The 19,421-nt window shown below is 39.7% G+C and overlaps 1 protein-coding gene across 12 annotated transcripts in view; it reads right to left on the bottom strand.

Moving 5' to 3' along the window:
- Nucleotides 1-836: 836 nt before the first annotated feature.
- Nucleotides 837-19,421, bottom strand: part of CCDC169 (coiled-coil domain containing 169) — a 31,896-nt gene continuing 13,311 nt past the window's right edge. For 4 of the 12 annotated variants that reach the window (XM_085555099.1, XM_015851963.3, XM_085555107.1 and 1 more), the window contains 4 exons: nt 14,775-14,873; nt 14,592-14,645; nt 11,360-11,442; nt 5,669-8,141 (listed from right to left, as the gene is read on the bottom strand). In XM_085555099.1, coding sequence (XP_085411225.1) covers nt 8,039-8,141; nt 11,360-11,442; nt 14,592-14,645; nt 14,775-14,873 — 339 coding nt within the window. In that variant the 3' untranslated portion in view covers nt 5,669-8,038. Of the gene's footprint in view, nt 3,168-3,943; nt 4,146-5,668; nt 8,142-11,359; nt 11,443-14,591; nt 14,646-14,774; nt 14,874-19,421 lie in introns of those variants that run through there. The other 8 variants (XR_014948879.1, XR_001552694.3, XR_014948881.1 and 5 more) reach the window with 8 other exon arrangements.

Here is a 19,421-nt window from a genome sequence, read left to right as displayed (position 1 = left end):
ACAGTCCCAATAACTGCATTACTGAGTGGCTGCTTTCAGCTTTTCCCCTGTCAGCATCCGAGTGCTGCAAATCTCATCCTCTCATTTCTGACTTTTCCAAATCACTACACAGAGGACATTCAGCACCACAAATTCACATTCTGGGATTTAACTTTTAATCCTCGTATGATTTATTTCCTCTTTGAGTCTAATCTGTGAACTCCTTTGAAAATGTGGCTCACTGCAAACCTCAACAGAACATTGTGTACTACTGCTGCTGGAAACCTCTCTGGGAACCCACTGGAAGCTGATGGACATTCATTGCACGGATAGATCAGGCAAGCATCTCAGCTATGTTTACACTACCTCTCAACAGGAACACCAAAATCTTACAGATTTACTGGAGGACACCATCACTCTCTATTTTGTTTAAGCAAAAATTCAACCCATCCATTAAGTTTGTTGGCTTCATCTTTCTGAGTAAATACATAATGCCCTCAGAGAGCATCTTTTCTTCCATAGCAGAAAGATCTTCCTTGCCTCTGAGCACACTTCTAGGTTTAAAATAGTCCCTCAAAGGTATTTCTTCAGTAAACCTTCTAAAGGGTTTTATAGGGTGAGTTTCCTCCTCTTCCCCCGCTTTGTTACTGGTGCTTGTTTTAAATTGAAGTTGATATTGAGTTTAATACTACAGTGTTTTTATAAAAATGGCCCATTTTCCCTTAAAATACCTCAAGCTGAAGCTTTTATGGATCTATTTCATCTTCCATGGCATAAATCTATTGTTGAGATAGATTTGCACAATACAAATACAGGGTGCAGTTACACAAACCAGCCCGGAAGACGTGAAAGGCAACTTTTCAATTGCAGCCGCTTATAACTTTTATTTACATTGCTTCTCTACTTCTGCTATTGGATTTTTTTCCTTCTTTTCCCCCTCCTTTTTTTTTCCTAATGTTATTTTGCACATCACCAGAGCTCTGGATGGGAAGGAAGCAGGATCTGTCTGTTCTATGGAATGTCTAAGTGTTCTTTTCCTAATGTTCTGGTCTTTGGGCACAGACATCTCCTTATTTCATCCTTGGCAATTGATAATTATTGTGGGCACTTACTGCTGTTCCTTGATGTTCACTCCTTGACCAGACAAGTAGTCCACAGAGCTGTATTAAGTAGTACAATTCAAAGCACTTTTGGTTAATGCTTTGCTGGTTAGACCAGGGGAGGAGAGGCAGCTCCAGTGGGGCACAGCAGTGACCAGAGCTGGTGTCAGACAACAGATGGTGCCAGGAAGCCACCGGGCCAGCTCAGAGCAGCTGAGCTCTCCTGTGACTCAGGCTTCCATGTGGCCAGCTTTAATGTAATGCGATGAAGGAATGAGTTTGTGGTACTATGAAATGTTACGGTGAGAAATCACATGCTGCAGATAGCAGAGAACACAAGAGCAAGCATCCATGAGAAGGGAACTGGTAGGAATGTGCTGCATGCTGAAATGGTCGGCACTGGGCCGCCAGTAACAATCTGGGGCATGGTAATCTCTTAATGAGTAACAGCAGGTGCTAAAGTGCTTAAAGTAAATCACTCCTGCATTTTAGGGATCTGTTATTTGTGTCATTGTTATCAACAAGTGCAAATCTGACAGGACAGGCAGCAGCTGGAGACCTCCACTACTGAGGCAGTGCTGGTTGCTGGGTGCCCAGTGCTGTGGGGTTCTCTCCAGGGCCAGGACCAGAGGCCTTGAGCACAGAGTGGAGCACAGGAGGTTCCCTCCAAACACCAGGAGCATTTCTGTGTTGTATCGATGATGGAGCACAGGTTGCCCAGAGGTTGTGAGGTCTCTTCCTCAGGGATCTCCCAGAGCGGCCTGGACAAGGCCCTGGGCACCCCTCAGTGGTGTCCCTGCTGGGGCTGGGTTGGGCCAGGTGGCCTCCAGAAGTCCTTGCCATCTCCAACCATTCTGTGATCAGCACACGAGTGGCATTTGTCCCTTATTTTCATGTACCAATCAGAGACAAAAGGCTTGGCCTAAGGAAGGATCAATGACTTCTGATGGCAGATGATTTCATCCAAACACTTTAAGTGTATTTGGGCAAATTTTCTTTGGTGCAGAAATACATTATACTAATTAAGTTATGCTGCCAGCCACTGCAGGCCTGGCAGGACCTGCACAATATTTTAATCCTTCCAGAACAACTTTGCCCGGCCAATAATCTGACCTGTCATTAGTAAATTCCTAGCTCAGCTTTTTAAGAGACAGGAACACAAAAAATATTGATCTCTATGTTATTGATTCCTACCAAATGATTGCACCACATTTCTTCTGAGGCCTGTAGTGCATTGATCTATGGGCTGTACTTCCCCACCTGTGTCCTGGGGTTCCATACATTTTAGAAGGGCGTTTTAGAATAATGCACATGTTTGTTGCTTTCAATTCCAAATTGCACAGAGCTTGCCAAACCTCTTCAAAAGTAAGAAAAAAACGAGGTAATTTGCCCTTGTAAGTGCCAATGTAACTTGAGAATAGATCACCTCACACTGTAAATACAGCGTTTGAAGAACAGGACTTGTTGTGAGCTGACTTGTTGTTGTTCTTGATAGAACAAGAGAAACTTCTCTCTCGAAGTTTCTGTTCTTTCCATTGCCTACACATGGAACATACAAGGATTAGCTCAGACATAGATGTTTGACTTCTAAGCACTGGATTGGGCCACACAATTCCCAAATTTGTATTTCCTTCTTCTCTTTCTTTCAGGACATATCAGTATTCTATTCCTAACCAGCATGCCATGAGTCAAGGGGCACACCCTTCTTGCTTCATCCAGCTCCCCAAAATAACTCTTCAGCTGTGCATGACTCCTCTGCTCCCCAGCTCACAGTGCTCAGTCAAACCACATCATTCCTGAGCAGATTCTCCAAGAGAAACGTGTGAGAGGGCTCGGATCGCTGCAGGAGGCATCTGGTGCTGTGCTGCAGGGCAGTGGGGAACAAAGAATATGACCAGCCACACCTCAAGGTGAGCCCTTCTTTCCATCATTGAGGTTTTCCCTCAAAAACTGGAGTGTCACTGCTGGGCTCTGCTCATTGGAGAATAACATGACATGGATATTCACCAGTAATTATTTTCAATCAGATGTGGCGGCTGCAGCTGTTAAGAGTCTGCACCAACATAGCTGCAATGTCATCCTTCATCCCTGTAAGATAAAAGAAAATACCCATTTGAGTTAGGTTAGGCTTGTCTAGGCTCGCTGTATTTTTACCAGTGTGCTTGCTTTCATCACTGGTGTATTTATCTTCACATCACTTTTCAGCACCAGAAACATACTGTTCTCCTCGCTATAGAGCTGGGATGCTGAAGCAGGGTTGTCTTGATACAGACAAAAATAAAAGGGGTTAAAAAGTTACATGGGACCCAGTATGTAGGAATTTTACCAGCCTGGAAATGAAGTTCATCTCTGTCTGTATGATAAAAAGTGCACCAAGGAACCTAGTGATATTAAATCACAAAACCACAGGAAGGTGTGTGTTGGAACCTTAAAGCCCATCCAGTTCCAACTCCCTGCTGTGGGCTGATTGCCACCCACCAAATCAGGTTGCCCAGGGTCCCATTGACTGTCTCCAGGGATGGGGCACCCACAGCTTCTCTGTGCAGCCTGTGCCATTGCCTCACCACCCTCTGAATTAAGAATTTATTCCTAATAGCTAATCTGAATTTCCCATTTTAGTTTAAAGCCATTAGCCCTTGTCCTGTCACTAGTAGACCATATAAAAAGTTGCTCCACAACTAAGTCATCTCATCATCTGTGTCACTGATAAAGATGTTGAGGAGCATCAGCCACAAGACAGACCCTCAAGGAAATCCCTTATCACTGACCTCCAACTAGATAGAGAGCCACTGACCACAAGCCTCTGTCTGCGACCATCCACCCAGTTCCTTATCCACTTAACAGTCCACCCTTCAAATCAGTACCTTTCCAATTCAGAAAAGAAAGTGCTGTGGGACCACATCAAGGGCCTTGCGCAAGTCTAGGTAGATGACATCAGTTGCCCTTCCTTTGTCCACTGATGTCATCACTCCATTGTAGAAGGCCACCACATTGGTCAGGCACGATCTACACCTGGTGAAGCTGTGTACAAATGTAGTCCGGGAGAACGGGGTTCCAGGCTGTAACCTGTAAGAAACCACATAAGATGTTTGTATCCTTGGACAAAAGGGTTGAAGTATAATATACCGCCACCTTTGAAAAGCTTCCTTACCCAATCTAGAGATGTCTGCCATTTGTGCAACACTTGCTTGTACAGAGATAAAACTGTTGCAATTAGATGTGATTTTCATCTGTGTAGTTTACTTTGTTTCCAACCAAATTGCTGCTTGACACTGTTTGACACTGCTCTGGTGGTAACAGCAGAAGCTTTAATAGCACAGGGGTTCATTTCATTATTTATTTATTGGTTAGTTGTTGTGTCCATATCACATTTTCTAATAATGCCTGTGCAGCATCTTCCACTGCTGGAAATGTTTTAAGAGGAAACCATGCATCTCATCTGTACCAGTAGAAATCACCAGTAGGTATTACCAGTGGAAATGGAGTATCGTAGGCATCAGGGAAGCTGTGAACTGCACCACCTAATCAGTTATCTATATGAGGAAATCATTAAACAAAGCATTTAGGCAATAAAACACTCTTTTACTGTTAATGATGAGGAAACCTATCACCCAAGTTCTCTGGAGACCATGGTTATGCTGACTAAATCATCCACACATTCAATGTCTATCCAGTAAGCATTTTCATTTCATTCTGCCACAGATGAATACCATGCCATTATACTGAAAACAAAAATCATGTTTTAATACCATCTACATCATGAGAATTAAAAACTTTGGTCATTTGTGAAATACTGTTTGCTTATCAGCGCTTGAGTTTGTAGTTCATATTTTCCAGCAGCAACAGGCTTCAGTACTTCAAAAGACACAGTTCCTTCAAAGTCAGAGTCATGACTTGCCTGAAATCAGTGCAGTTACATGAGCAACCACGTAAGGTAAGTGTACCCTCAAGTCTCAAGAGTTTGGAGATCAAATTTATTGGTCCATCCATTATAGACACACTACAACCAGTACGCTCAAATTCTAATTACATTCTGCACTGCAGCAATGAGTTTGGCCAGATTAAAACCCCCACATCTAATCCTATCTTCCTCTGACGTTTAGCTCCATTCACTCACTGACCGCAACTATCAGCAATTCAATTTTCCACTTTTGTATTCAGATTCATCCACTGTTTAGAAGAGAGATAAAACTTACCTTACAGTGACTTAGCAAAGCTAACAAAGGTCACCCTGTCAGGAAAACAGGAGAAAAAATAGACTTCACTAGACTCCCGTTTACTTTAAGTTCAGTCTCCTAGGCCTAAAATGAGAATAACAGTACATACTGTTCATTGAAGGATTAATGACTCCAAAGTGTGCTGAAATCTTTCATGTAGAAGATATTGTGTAAAGATATGGAATTGTTCATCATTGGAAAGTAAACACGAACCATTTCACATTGCAGCAGAATAATGAGAAAAGTCCTTGAAGGATAAATGCACGTATTTTAAAACACCTTTCCTCCTCCAAAGCCCAACACAAGTACCTAAAAACTCCTACATGGTTTTCAAAAGCTCTTAGAAAACAAACAAACAAACAAGTAGAAAAGTAACAGTGTAGATGTTTTATTTGGGTCCAAAGATGTAACAAAACACTTCTGAGACCAAGGATTACCTTTTTCCTGTTGCAAAGAATCTCAACTCATCAAAGTCATCAGCCTACCATTATGTTCAGAAAGACAGGAGGGAAATGAAGTGCCAAGTAATTTCTACAGTAAAGAGCACTATAACCACACTGCAAGGCAAATGGTACAGCTGGACACATAATTAGAATGGTGAAACACATGTTTCAGGGCTTAATTACCATACTGCTGAGTTTCAAATCCTGATCTTGCTCCTGGCATGCTGAAACAGAGACTAAGAGGACACAGACTGCTCCTGTCCTCAGGTCATTATTGCACCAACAATATCAACAAATGTCTCCAGTTAAGCTTCAGAATTCTTACCTCAGTAAGAACTACCCGTGAGGGGAGTAATTCCCTCTCCAGCTGTGAACAAAAGCTGTTGTGTCATGCTGGTGCAAAGTTTCCAATCCTTGTGGAACGTTACAAGTACCACAGTCAACAGCACTGACTAACATTTGATTTAGAGACAGCAGTAATGTCTGCTGCGTGAATCCAAGAACTGGATATTCTTTGCTACTGCAGATGTCCTTGTCTCTTATGCCAACAGAACCATTATGGTGATTTTTTCCCTCTTTCCCCAATGACAAAATCTGGAAACTTTCCATGTAAAAACAGGAACAGAAGAGTGCTACCCTCATCAGCTGTGCTATGCAGACAAGCCTGCTTAGGACAGAATTACACCAGGTGCGTCAGACTAACATTAGCAATACCTGTAATAAATCTCACACAATGTAAGAGAAAAACGAGTTCTGCATACTGAATATGCTGTGCAATACTGTAGGTCTTCTTCCCCTGGATATTATAATGGCATCATTGATCTTTTTGTAAGAGTTTAATTACAGCCTCGCTTTAATGCTGCCAGTAAAAAGGAACTATTTGTACTGCTCTTAGAGAGGCAAAAAGCTTTTCTAGATACTGCGAAGAGCTGGGGATGCTCTTAAAAATCATAAAGGGCAGTCAATCAATCATACTTGCTTTGCCAAGAACTTTTATGATGTAACCCAGAAGCTTGAAGCTTCATTACAGAAACATTTTTTTTTTGTTGCTTCTTAAAAGAATTCTGCCAAAGTTTAATGACTAAAATGCTGTAGGTAATGAAACTACAACAATTGCATTCCTAAGAATGAAGAGACAAAGTAGTCCTACTGTTCATTGAAGAGATCATTTTAAAGACTGGAATGATTTTGTGCCCTAAGCATATATGGATCAGCGCCACTGAGCAATACATAAACAATAGAGTCAGGCACTGGAATAGCCTGCCCAGGGAGGTGGTGGAGTCGCCATCCCTGGCAGTGTTCAAGAAGCGTCTGGATAGGGAGCTAGGAAATACAGTTTAGTGGTTTTCTGTAGATATGGAAGAGGGAGGATGGTTGAACTAGATGGTCCTTTTCAACCTCATGATTCTATGATTCTATGCTAAAGATTTTTATGGAACCCACGGTGGATAAAAACTTACGCAGAATTCAAACTGCAAATAGCAACATACCAATATCAGGAAATGTAATGTGTGTATAACGTTTAAAAGAAACAGCCCCCCTCTCAAGAACACGTTCTGAAGTCTCCCTAATTAAAAACGCTGACTTTTCCTTTCATTTCTCTCTGTAATAGCGCTGACAATAGCTGAGCATGACAGTGTGCTTCTAAACCATGCAAACAAAATGCTCTACAGCAAGCCCACTTTTAAAAAAGTTGAAATTGAAGGTGTTTTGTCTTTCTGCTGGAATAATAAAGGTCATGGGAAAAAGAACTTTATGTTGGAAAGGAACAGAACTCTGTTGTAAGGTATTGGCCATGTGCTGGTCTTCTTAGAAGTGAAATGAAAGTCACGTTCAGATGTACGAACATCAGACAACTTGGATGTTTTCTTTGCTGCTGTACCAGATGCTTTTGGATGGAATTTCTGCAGAGATTTACTGTTTTGGGTAGAGAGATTACATTTCAGGTTATATCACTCTGCATTTGTTTTTGTCCTTGGTTGAGATGTCAAAAATAGTACAGACTCAACAGTACTACCTACCAGTTCCACCAGATCGACTAAATGCTCTCCAAAGCTCCCAACTCCCAGATCCCCAGAATAACTGATGAGAACCAGAATGAAAGCAGTCAGAGATCACCAGAACAAAAATGGCTACTACCTTAAAACTACCATAAAACTACCATAACAATTTCACCAGGCAGAAAGAAACTTACACTACGGCTGCCAGGAAGATGTGCTGGTCTGGGTTTGGTGCAGTAAAGCATAAATACGTTCATTTTCAATTCAGAAAATTTCAGTTAAACAGAAAGTATAATAAATCAGGGGTTTAGTTTTGGAAGCTGCTTCACTCCTGCAGTCTTTTTAATTGGTCCTTTTTGGGGATTAACCATCTTCAAGCTATGCGGAATGTTGCATCTCCCTCTGAAATAAAATGGATGAAGTTAGTCATCAAATGTCACATTTCCTGTAAGCTTCCACTGCTCAAAATTTGCATGCTTTTTATATTAACATAACTGATTATTATGGTGAATTAATAACCCTGAGAGGAAAAAGCAAGTACATTTCTAGGTTGGAGGGTTAGCAGAGCATTTAATTATTCTGCATTCTAAAACAATCCTCATCTCATGATTCCTGACTACTTCCTGTTATCTAAATGATGGCATTCAAAGAACATGAACGGAATACTAAACATCTGCACAAGGAGAAAGCTAATGAGACATCTTCATCAGTTACATAATCCCAGTCAAGAAATGGAAAACCACTCCATGGAGGCACAGTTTCAGCTCTCCGCAGGTGTGTCAGTCTGTTGATCATTCTCTTGAGCGCATGATCTTACATAGAAAATGCTGTTAGCAGACTTCTGAAGTGTTCTTGTCATGGATACATACACCGCCTACATGAAGCCTACTGGAGCTGTTCTCATTTGATCTAAGAGAAGTTGGTGAGAATGTAAACAAACCTCCAGGGGGGAAATGGTGAATCCACAAACTGGAAGGCTCATTCTCCCCATCAAGCAGCATCTCTACACTTACACAGAGTATCTTTGTTCTTCTCCCTGTTCATCACTACACCAGGTAGACAGCACTGTATATCTGCCCTAATTGCCAGAATGGTTTCAGTGTCTCTCTCAAATAATAAGCATTCGGAAGGAAAACATGTCACAAAGCCATATTTTAACATTCATGACAGCCAAAGAAGTGTTTTGTTATGTGGTAGGAGTTGCGATGGCATGATCTGCACAAGCTTCAAATCTCTGGGCAAACAGCCAGTAAAGCTCTCCCGAAGATTCCTTAGTCTTCTTGAGACTGACGCATCCACATAAAGGGAGAGCTGGTCCCACAGGAACATGGAGCTGTATCCATTTAGAACTTGGATGATCAGAACCATTGGCCTCAGCATGCAAAGTAACCAACTGGTTACTCAAATTCAGATTACTTACAATCAAAGAGCCACTGCAGAACTGGACCAAGCAGACAGCATATGTCTGTGTGGAATTCTGCACACAGCTCGACCTACGCCAGATGCAAACTAATAACTAGGCAGTTGCAGCCAGTGCAGTGCTGAAACTGCTAATAAGCCCTGCTATATGCCTCAGTACAGCAGTGAGGGCTCAGAATGACATTAAATTGGCTCCTCAGACTACATCAGAGACATGAGTCATCAACACATCCATGCTTTTTTCCCCAGTTGTCAGCTACTCTATTTTTTTTTTGTGTGCTGTGAAATAACACAGAAAAGGATCTCTACTGAACTTGTCCTCTGTGTTTAGATAGCCAGGAATGGGAACATGACAAAAGTTAGTATTCATAATTACAACACAAAAATGTCACAGTATTCTTTTAATAGATGGATTGGGCTTCTACTGTGTCTCTACCTAAGGTTAAAACAAACATGAAACACTGTTTTATAGTATGGTTTCAAATCCAGTGACTGCAGGTGGTTTTTGAAAGGCTAACAGAACAACCCTGGACAGGAAAAAAAAAGAAATTATTCTCAAGAACAATTGATTTTCAATCACACAGGTCTCCTCTTAACTGGAGTGAAATTGTTTCTCATTAATGTCAGATTGAATGAACAACCTTCAGGTAGTAAATCAAAACATAATGAAAAGTAAATAACAAAACAGCAGCTGTGATAAATTTGTCATGATCAAGGGACATTTGCCTGTCTCTAGTACTTAAAATACAAACTATAGAGAAGTCTCATTCTTATCTCCACGTTGTCTACCAACACCAAAATTTGAGGTGAAAACTGTAAGCTGCTGGTAATAAAAGCCAATGCTTTGAGAACCAGGTCCCTTGCTACTAAGGACAACTAAAAGAAAAAAATCCTTTGAGGTGAAGTGGGTAGAAAGGGGTATTTCGTTACAATGCCTACTTTGTGAGACTGGTGGTTTAACATTGACATGCACTAACACAGCGCCATACTACTCTCTCACTCCCAGGGAACATGGGAAGAAAATATGATGCTGTTTTTCTATATTGGGAAACTTCAGTTAGAGACACTAATTCATATTCTATTAAAATCCTCTGGAGCATCCCAGTTTCTGAAATCCTATGATTTGATGCTTACACAGAGCAAAAGGATAAAGCAGGTAAGCAAATGTGTACACATTTCCTGTTTATAAATTATTCATTATGTTTGTGGATGTTCCTAGTATGTATTATGGATGCTAGTATTAATAATATAGGTAAGTGGATTCATAGAAGAGTATTTATTGTGAGATACTGAACACACAGAAACCGTATTAGCTCAGGAAGTATCCAAATACTTGGGAGAGTCCCAAAAGCAAACACTGTATCTGTCTGCCCTTTTGTAGGCACCTACTTATCTCAACTGGAGGCGGGATACTGGGTTCAACACAAATTTTTGTGTGATCCCCTATATTCTTTCTATATTATATTATTAACATTTTTGGTTCAGTTAAAAAATACATCTCCAGTTTCAAGCAATTTCACATGCACTTCAATCAGAAATTAATTGTATTTCTCTGTAGTTTGGAACAGGTGGGCTCTTCTCACATTTAAGTTTCTAACCCATGTAATTAAACAGAAATGCATTGAATAATGAAGACCTTCTGTGTTGCTAGCTAGGAGTTGGACTCAACAGTCCTTATGGGTCCCTTTAAGCTTGCGGTATTCTATGGTCCTATGATCTAAAATCACTCACATTGTCATTCTAAGAATCCTTACAATCTCTACTCAATGAAAAGTATCAAGCTAAGCAATTATTTAAAATAATTACTCTTAATGGGCCAAAGGGGACATTTGTTGCCCCCAACTCCACAGTAAAACAGAAGAAAAGATCCCTCTTTAACAAAACACATTGAAAAGGAAGAACACAGAGAGATGGTAGATTTCAAAAAGGCTGCTTAAAACATTTGTATTTCTAACCATGCAATTTGCTAATAATCAAGCAAAACTGATTGAAAAGCAGTATAAAAAATGATGTTATTAGCATGTTTCCATAGGATTGTGTTTAGTGATATTTAACATGAACAGAGAGTTGCAGTATTCAAAAAAAAAAAAAAACAAAACAAAAAACAAAAAACAAAAACAAAACAAAACAAAAAAAAACCCAAAAAACATATATAGTTAAAGAGTAAACCAGAAAAAAAAGGAATATAAACAAAAACATACCTCAGCCTCAGTGTCTGATTTTCTCCCTTGCTTGTCAGAGCATCTGGTTTTTGCCTTTCAGCAGTTTTAAGCATAGCTGAGGTCTGCAACAGCAGAAATTTTACATTTGACAGAATTTGGACAGGATCAAACCAGTTGCTTCTGCTGTACCTTAGTTTGCAGTGCTCACTCCTCACCCAGCACTTGCTTGCTCATCTAGATGTTTTTACTAGCACGACCTTTCAGAGGGTCAGCTATGCCATGGACAGAAAACCAGAAAATGAATCAGGTGTAGGGCTTGTCTGGCTGTTGTGTCATTCAGGGAACTCCAGTGAAGACAGTGGTTACTATCATTTACTACCTTTCCGAGCAGTGTTGCTGTGACAAAACCACAGAGTCCTAGAATCATAGAATGGCCTGGGCTGAAAAGGACCTCAGTGATCATCTCATTTCAATCCCCCTGCTATGCGCAGGGTTGCCAACCACCAGACCAGGCTGCCCAGAGCCACATCCAGCCTGGCCTTGAAGCCTCCAGGGATGGGGCATCCACAACCTCCTTGGGCAACATGTTCCAGAGATAACAATCAAGTGCTGATCGTTTTTCAAGTTGCTTTTTATTTATATGAATACAGACTGTTAGTGTATAAGATTACTGTTCCTAGCACTTTTTTTGCTGGCACAGTTTACTCCAGGCTCATCCTAACTAAACTGAGCCCGAGCTGTGCAAGCAGCTTTCCAGCTGTTCCTATCTATTATATTGACTTTTTAATGCAAAGAGATTCCAATCACAAGTCAGCTTGTTATATGTTACTATAAGTTTGCAGTAAAAATCTGGCCTGAGAGAATGGTTTTTATGAAGATTCACAATTGTTCATCCTTGCTCACTTCTCTAACAGATTTCTGAATACTACCAGAAAGCACTTTGGTATTTGAGGAATCCAAATCAAAATCCAACATTTTGTCAGATTGGAATAAAACATAAAAAAGAAAACCAGAACACACTGCAGAACAGCAGTGCTTTTAGCTTGAATTCTACAATTGGCGAAGTCTTCAACTTTTTCAATAATATAATTTTAAATCAACTGTATGCTTATGGATTCAGCCAACTCAAACAACAAAGGCAGTCAGATAACACGTGCTTAAAAAAAACCCCAAAACAGTAGAAAAGCCAATGATAATAAAAGGCAAATTAAAGAAATTGCTGCTCAGAAGCACTTCTCTCTTTTGTTTCTGCTGAAGGCTGCAGGAGGGATCCAAAACAAAGCAGAAAGGAAACCAAAGCTTTCAGCATCTTCTCATTTTTAGTATCTATCAGTAAAACCTCCATTGTATTTGTGTTGTTTTGTTGGTTTTTTTCTTTCTTTTTTTTTTTTTTTCATTTATTTTTGCTGTTAGCTAAAGAAAAGCATTAAAATAATGAGGAAAGAAGGCCTAATGAGAAATTATATCCATTCTCTGTAATCAAGTGTGTGTTACTGGAATATGCTGTAGTCACAAGATAACAATGTCTTGTGGTATATTGTTATCCTTCTAACTGTACTGCTGCCAGCATTGCAGCACAGACTCAAACAGGGAGATCTTCATACAACTGAAAAAGTCTAGGCTGAATGCAAATTTGCTTCTGTCTCTGATGATAAAATGAACTGTTAACTAGGAGTGCAAGCCTACACTGATTTGAAAACAGTCTAAGAGCAACAATGAAATTAAGGTCATGGCAGTGAAGTGTCGGAAAGAACCAGACGAGCCAGTAATTATTTTGCATCCATGATGAGGACGACTATCCTGTTCAGATTACCAATGTAAAATGTCCAATCTAAACTGCTCACTAGGCTCCCCTTATAGCGCGAATATACAGACAGGGAAGTGCCCAGGACATCCACTTCATACAAAACAAACGTGATGTTCTGCACTTTAAATATCCTTCTAGCTCCACAGATTACAGAGGATCCCTCTACAATTATTTAAGACAATGTTTGACTGCCAGAAAATTGGAGATTGGCAGATTAATAAAAAAAAATGATTATTTTGCCCCCAAATTATTCTGAAATCAGGCAACTGACTACTGAAAATATAGTACACACTAGTCCTCAGTGTCCTGCTTAAGCAATGTGCCAGTGCAGACACCTCACTTCGAACAATATTCTATGTAGGTTTAAGTGCTTTTCTAGGCAACCAAACATAGGTATTGCTCCTGCTAGTAGTATAGTAATGTATATGTAATAGTATGTATAGTAATGTATAGTAAAGAAATCACCTTTTTATGTCCTAACATCTTCCTCCAACAGTTCGCAGCTTCAGTGTTTAATATAAAGATACTAATTGTTATTATTCACATTTCCTGGGCTATTTATGTCTTTAATGCCGGAAGGCTAGCTTGAGAAATTCTTATAGATTTCCCAAAGCAGCAATGAACCACATCACTTGCCCACTGAGCAAACACATGGAAACACTGCTAATTACAGCCCTTCACTCTATTTACATATGACATCGAGTATGTGACAATCATTCTTGAGTACAATACTAAGCTGTTTTACGTTATTCAGGAATCAAAAGTTCTTTCGCAACAAGAAGTAAGAAAAATCTTTACAGGTTCCCTTCAGTTTATACTATCAACCTTTATGTGTTACATAATTTTCAGTAATAAAGTTTAACCTCCGAGTTCATAAAAACAAGGTACCTTGTCCCTTATCTTGTAAATTTAATTGTATTGCCAATTTCAGCTGACTGGCTCCCTTGTCTTTAAAAGACAAAAAGTGGGAAATGTAAAAAAGATGAATTTTCTTAAGGTGTCGATGCCATTAATAATTTGGTTCTGCTCTTTTCAGCTGAAACATTGAACTGCAGCACAGTAGTCTTGTCACTACTGGACAGGCCAGCAAGCATCAGAAAACTGCTTCAGCTTTCCTCAGTTAAGGGTACTGACCATCTTGGTGAGCAATGAAATTCCAACTGATACAAAAACAGCCTGTTCCAGTGCTCTGTGACTCTCAAAGTAAAGATTTTTTTCCTCGTGTTGCATGGAACTTCCCATATTTCAGTTTCTGCCCACTGCCCTTTTTCTGTCACTGGGTACTGCTGAGTAGAGCCTGAGAAGAATCCATCCACTTGACTCTCGTCCTTTAGATATTTGTAAGCAGTGACAAGATCCTCTTCCAGTCTTTGCTTCCCCAGGCTGAGCAGTCCCAGGTCCTATAGCCATTCCTCACAAGAGAGATGCTCCAGCTCCTATCGAGTCACACAAGTTTTTTCTTACCTGCAAAATCTCTGAAAGGTACATGCGCCGCTCATCGTTAGCTTTGTGGTAAGCCTGTGTTTAAAATAAATAGCACAGGATACCATTAAGCAAACTATTCTATTGTGTGTCCTACACACCTTGTCTGTCTGTCAGACAATGTAACAGCTTTTATAGATGAGATGCATACAGTGATTTACAAACCTTTGCCTCTTGTTCCAGTCTTAGTTCATAATCTTTTAGCTGATTCTGGAGACTTTTCTTCTCTTCTTTTAGTTGTTCGAGAACCTCCTTTAAGGAGCCCTGTGGTTACAGTAAATAAAACAAATATTTCCATTCTGAACAAAGACATCACTACCACATTCCTTTTCCCTTCAGGCACTGATGTGTTTGTCACTCTGTTTGCTTCTTGTGCACGTTTTGTTTACAAGGTTCAGGCTGGCACACCATGGAGACAAAAGCAATTAAACACATGCTAGAAGTATCAGTTGTGAACTACACATTTCCACTGTGTTAATATGATACAAATACAGTCTTCCATACTCACGTGACTTGTTAGATAAGCAAAGTCACTTTGTTGTGACCAGACAGAACTGCTCCTTACTTCTAAAAAAAATTCACTCTCCCTGCTGCTTGTTATTTTTTTGTAGGAAGATTTCAGATCCCATCTGCGCATCCATTTTCAAATCTCTTGGAAAGGGAGCTGCTGGACTTGCTAATGAGGCACATGGGCACAGTGGCAAAGCCTAAGAACTTGGCTAGAACACAGTACTTTGGGGCGATCTGTTTTACATCTGAAGCCATTTACTTTGTGTACAACTGAGCTGAGATAAAGTAACCACTGCAGAGTCCATTTTTGGCTGCTAGTGCTGGCCAGTTCTTTGCAGTGCAATCAGAACATACATCCAAGTACCAGAGGAAACTGCTTCTCGTAATCCCTTTCACAAATTGATCCCCTCTGTCTAGTAGATACATTCTTATTAGGAAGCTCTAATAGCAGACTATATGATGTAATTCCCTGCCTCAGATTATTTAAAGTCAGTTTTGACCTGCTTGTTATTGTATTTAAGATAACTGCTCTTCTTCTTCCCTGGTGTTACATACAGAAGCCAGGAATGTCTTTTTTCAACATTCATTTTACTAGGATAAACAATCTGAGCTTTTAACAACAGCCTCTCACAGAGTAGGCTGTCCTTTCACCTAACCATCTTGGTAGCCCATTTATAACCCACCCGGAGCCCATTCCCACAGCTGGAGAGCAGAACTATACTGGAGCATGAAGTACTTCAGAAGCTATCACACTGCCTTGACCAATGTCAGTAAAGTTCTTTCACAGCTGCATGGCGATGGCTCACAGTCAACATGGAACCAAACAGAATTCCAGGAGATCAGCTCTCAATTTGTAACGATTTTTTAACTTCTTCCTCAATATTTTGGTCTGTGTTACTATATTTTAATGCCATTTTTAGTAATCTCATCTTCAGTGTAATTCTTTTTCTGAACATCCAAATCTCTATTTTATTATGTAATCAACGTAAGGAGAAAAAACCATAATCTATTTCTACATTGTGTATAAAGATTATGCATAACATGTTAAGATTAGTTCTAAACCTGGTCCTGGAAGAACTCTGCTTGTACTCTCCCAGCAATCTCCTATTCAGTCTTACATTTCATTTGCCAGCTATTTTCTCCTTCAGCAAATCTACTAGCTTTCATTCTCTATGAACTATCAGCTACTTCTCTTGTGACATGGTATCTTTATTAGAAGTTACATACAGAATTACTGTACTCATCCTGGCAACAAAAACTATCACTTAATCACAGAAATCAACATATTTGCCTATCATGAACAACTTTTAATAAATTAATATTTCAGAAATGTTAGCAGTAATCATCTAATAGCATAACTTTCAAATTCATATCCATTAAAATATCATACAAATATTTGACAGTATGGATGAGATTCACTCTGAGGTGAGAATCTCTACATTTGAGTGTCCATGTGTGAACTAAGCTCCTACTAAGAGTCATAGTCAATGCCATCAACGATGCTTAGAGTCATTCAACTGAACAGCCACAGAGGGCTCAATTCAGCTGTCATCTGAAACACTCCAGGACGTCTAAGACATCTTACGTGGCAGATATTTCACATGGGGTACAGGAGACACATATACTTCAGGAGCAGAAGCAGGTTATTCTGTACCGAAATGTCTGCAAGTCTCTGTTGACACAACTGTTCTACCAAAGATGCATACTGAGATGAATTTAGATATGAATCTATACGCTCAGCAGACAGTATTGACAAGGTTTCCACTGCCTGTAGTAAGAATCAAAGATTCAGCTAAGAGGTAAACAATACATACAAACAAGAAAAACTACTCAATATTATTGTGATAAATTTTTTTTCTATCCTTCCTCACCATGATTTCACCCAAGCAGATGATAAAGAAATAACTTTAAAGCATGTAAAGTCCCTTTTATCTGCTGTGCACCACATCTATCTCTGTTTTGATTGCTTCTGCAAATTTTCTATCTTTAATACTCATTATCCAACCATTTCAGTCTCGTCAGGCTCGTCAGGCTCTTTCCATTTGCCTGCTTAGGCCCTCAGAGTAAAAAAAGAAGTATCTGTTTCAGTATTTTATTTTTTTATTTCTAAATCAAGCATCTTCTTACCCAGAATAATCAAATTCTTTCAGTTTCAGAACCATCTGACCACCTTCCTAGCAACACCAGTTAATTTTTCTCAGTGACTGTAAGCCCATGCAAAGCTGCAGACATAGAATAGAGCAGCCGCCCAGTGGAAAAGAACCTGGAGATAATGGCTGATAGTTGGCTGAATATGAGCCAGCAGTGTGCTCAGATGGCCAAGAAGGCATTCCAATGGCATCCTGGCTTGTATCAGAAAACTTGTCAGCAGGTGTGGGGAAATGATTGCCCTCCTCACACCTCAAGTACTTTGTTCAGTTCTGGGCTCCTCACTTCAAAAACGACATCAAGATGTTGGAACATGTGTGAAGAAGGAAAACAAAGATGAATGGTCTATAAAGAACAAGTCTTACAAGGAACAGCTAAGGGAACCCTGATTGTTTAGCCTAGTAAAAAAGAAGCTCAGGGGACATGTTATCACCCTCTATAACTACCTGAAAGGAGTTGGTCACTCCTTCCAAGCAACATGTAAGAGGACAAGAAAAAGTGGTCTCAAGAAGCAGCAGGGGAAGTTTAGGTTTCCAACCTATCAGGAAAAAAAATATTCTTCAAAGAGAGGGTTGAGAAGCATTAGAGCAGGCTGCCCAGGGAAGCAGTTGAGTCACCATTCCTGGAGGTCTTTAAAAGAGATAGAATCATCGAATTACCAAGGTTGGAAAAGACCTAAAAGATCATCCAGTCCAACCGTTCCCCTATTACCAATAGCTCCCACTAAATCACGTCCCTCAACACAACACCTAGTCGTTCCTTGGACACTCCTAGGGTCAGTGACTCCACCACCTCCCTGGGCAGTCCATTCTAGTGCCTCACCACCCTTTCTGAAAAGTAATATTTCCTAATGTCCAGCCTGAATCTCCCCTGCACAGCTTGAAACCATTCCCTCTAGTCCTATCACTAATGACACTATATCTACACATGTAGATATAAAGCTTAGGGACAAGTTTAAGGACTTGGCAGTGCTAGGTTAATGGTTTCACCTGATGACCATAGAGGTCTTTTCCAAAAATAAATGATTTTATGATTCTGTTAACTAGATTCCTATGCATTAAATATTGAAAAAAAGATAATAGGAATCTCTCCAAATGTTGACCTCTCTCCTAATAATTTTTCCCTATTGATCATAGAATGGTTTGGTTTGGAAGGTACCTCAAAGATCACCTAATTCCAATCCTCCTGCAATGGCCAGAGCTGCAAGCATTGTATAAGTATTAGATTCAGAAAGCCAGTATCTGTGTATAGCCCAGGTCCATAGCTTACATCCTCATCTTTGGACATTAAAACATCCTATTTCTAGATCTACAAAGTGATATATCTACTAATGGCTTCTAGCAGATACCCACCAAACATGTGAATCTGTCTCTTGCATCTGCCTGCTCCAAATCTCCAGTCTTCTTTCTAGTATGTGCAGATCATTCCATCTTTTATTCTCTTTCACACATTTTTCTGTACATTATGTTATTTATTCATCTCTACACTTTATTTTTCACAAAATCACTTCTGCTGTTACTGATTTCCCTAGGAGTGATTTCCATTAAATTCAAGATTTTGCAGGAGCATGGCAGAAGACACAGTGCCTTTAAAATACATTGCCAAGAGAATAACTCCTCACACTGTCCAAAAGGAAAAAAAAAATAAAAAAATAAAAAGAAAAAAAGAAAAAAAGAAAAAAGGAAAAAAAAAGAAAGTAAGTCATACAGAAGAGCTGTATCTTTCAAGAATGTTTCACACATGACTGAACTGTTACTATCTTTAATCTGTTATAACAGACACACTGGAGACATGAAAAGAATTGAGTTTTTGGTTTTTCCCTAATTAAAGCTGAAGGATCTTGGATGCAGATGAAACCTTTGTCCTAATACAGAAAGCTCCTATATTCAATGCAGTTCATGTTCTCCAATTCAAGGACAGAAAGAAAAACCAGTAAACCACAGATTAAAGATCTGGCTAAATTCCACTTGGATCATGTGCTCTTTCACTGCTTCAGTGTCTGTACAGTATAAAAAGTCAGATAAAGAAGGTTTCTAATTTTTGACCTGATTACATTGAAGATCACAATCATATGACTACTTATTTTGTGCCACCACAGTAAGCTGAAACACAGTAAACACAAAAATTCATGCTGTTCTCAAGATTTCTTCTGTT

This window comes from Coturnix japonica, chromosome 1 (genome assembly GCF_054131305.1).
Source record: "Coturnix japonica strain WE chromosome 1, WE-NBRP24, whole genome shotgun sequence".
Taxonomy (NCBI): Eukaryota; Metazoa; Chordata; class Aves; order Galliformes; family Phasianidae; genus Coturnix; species Coturnix japonica.
Note: the sequence above shows the minus strand (reverse complement) of the source record. Positions and strands in the feature narration are given on the sequence as shown.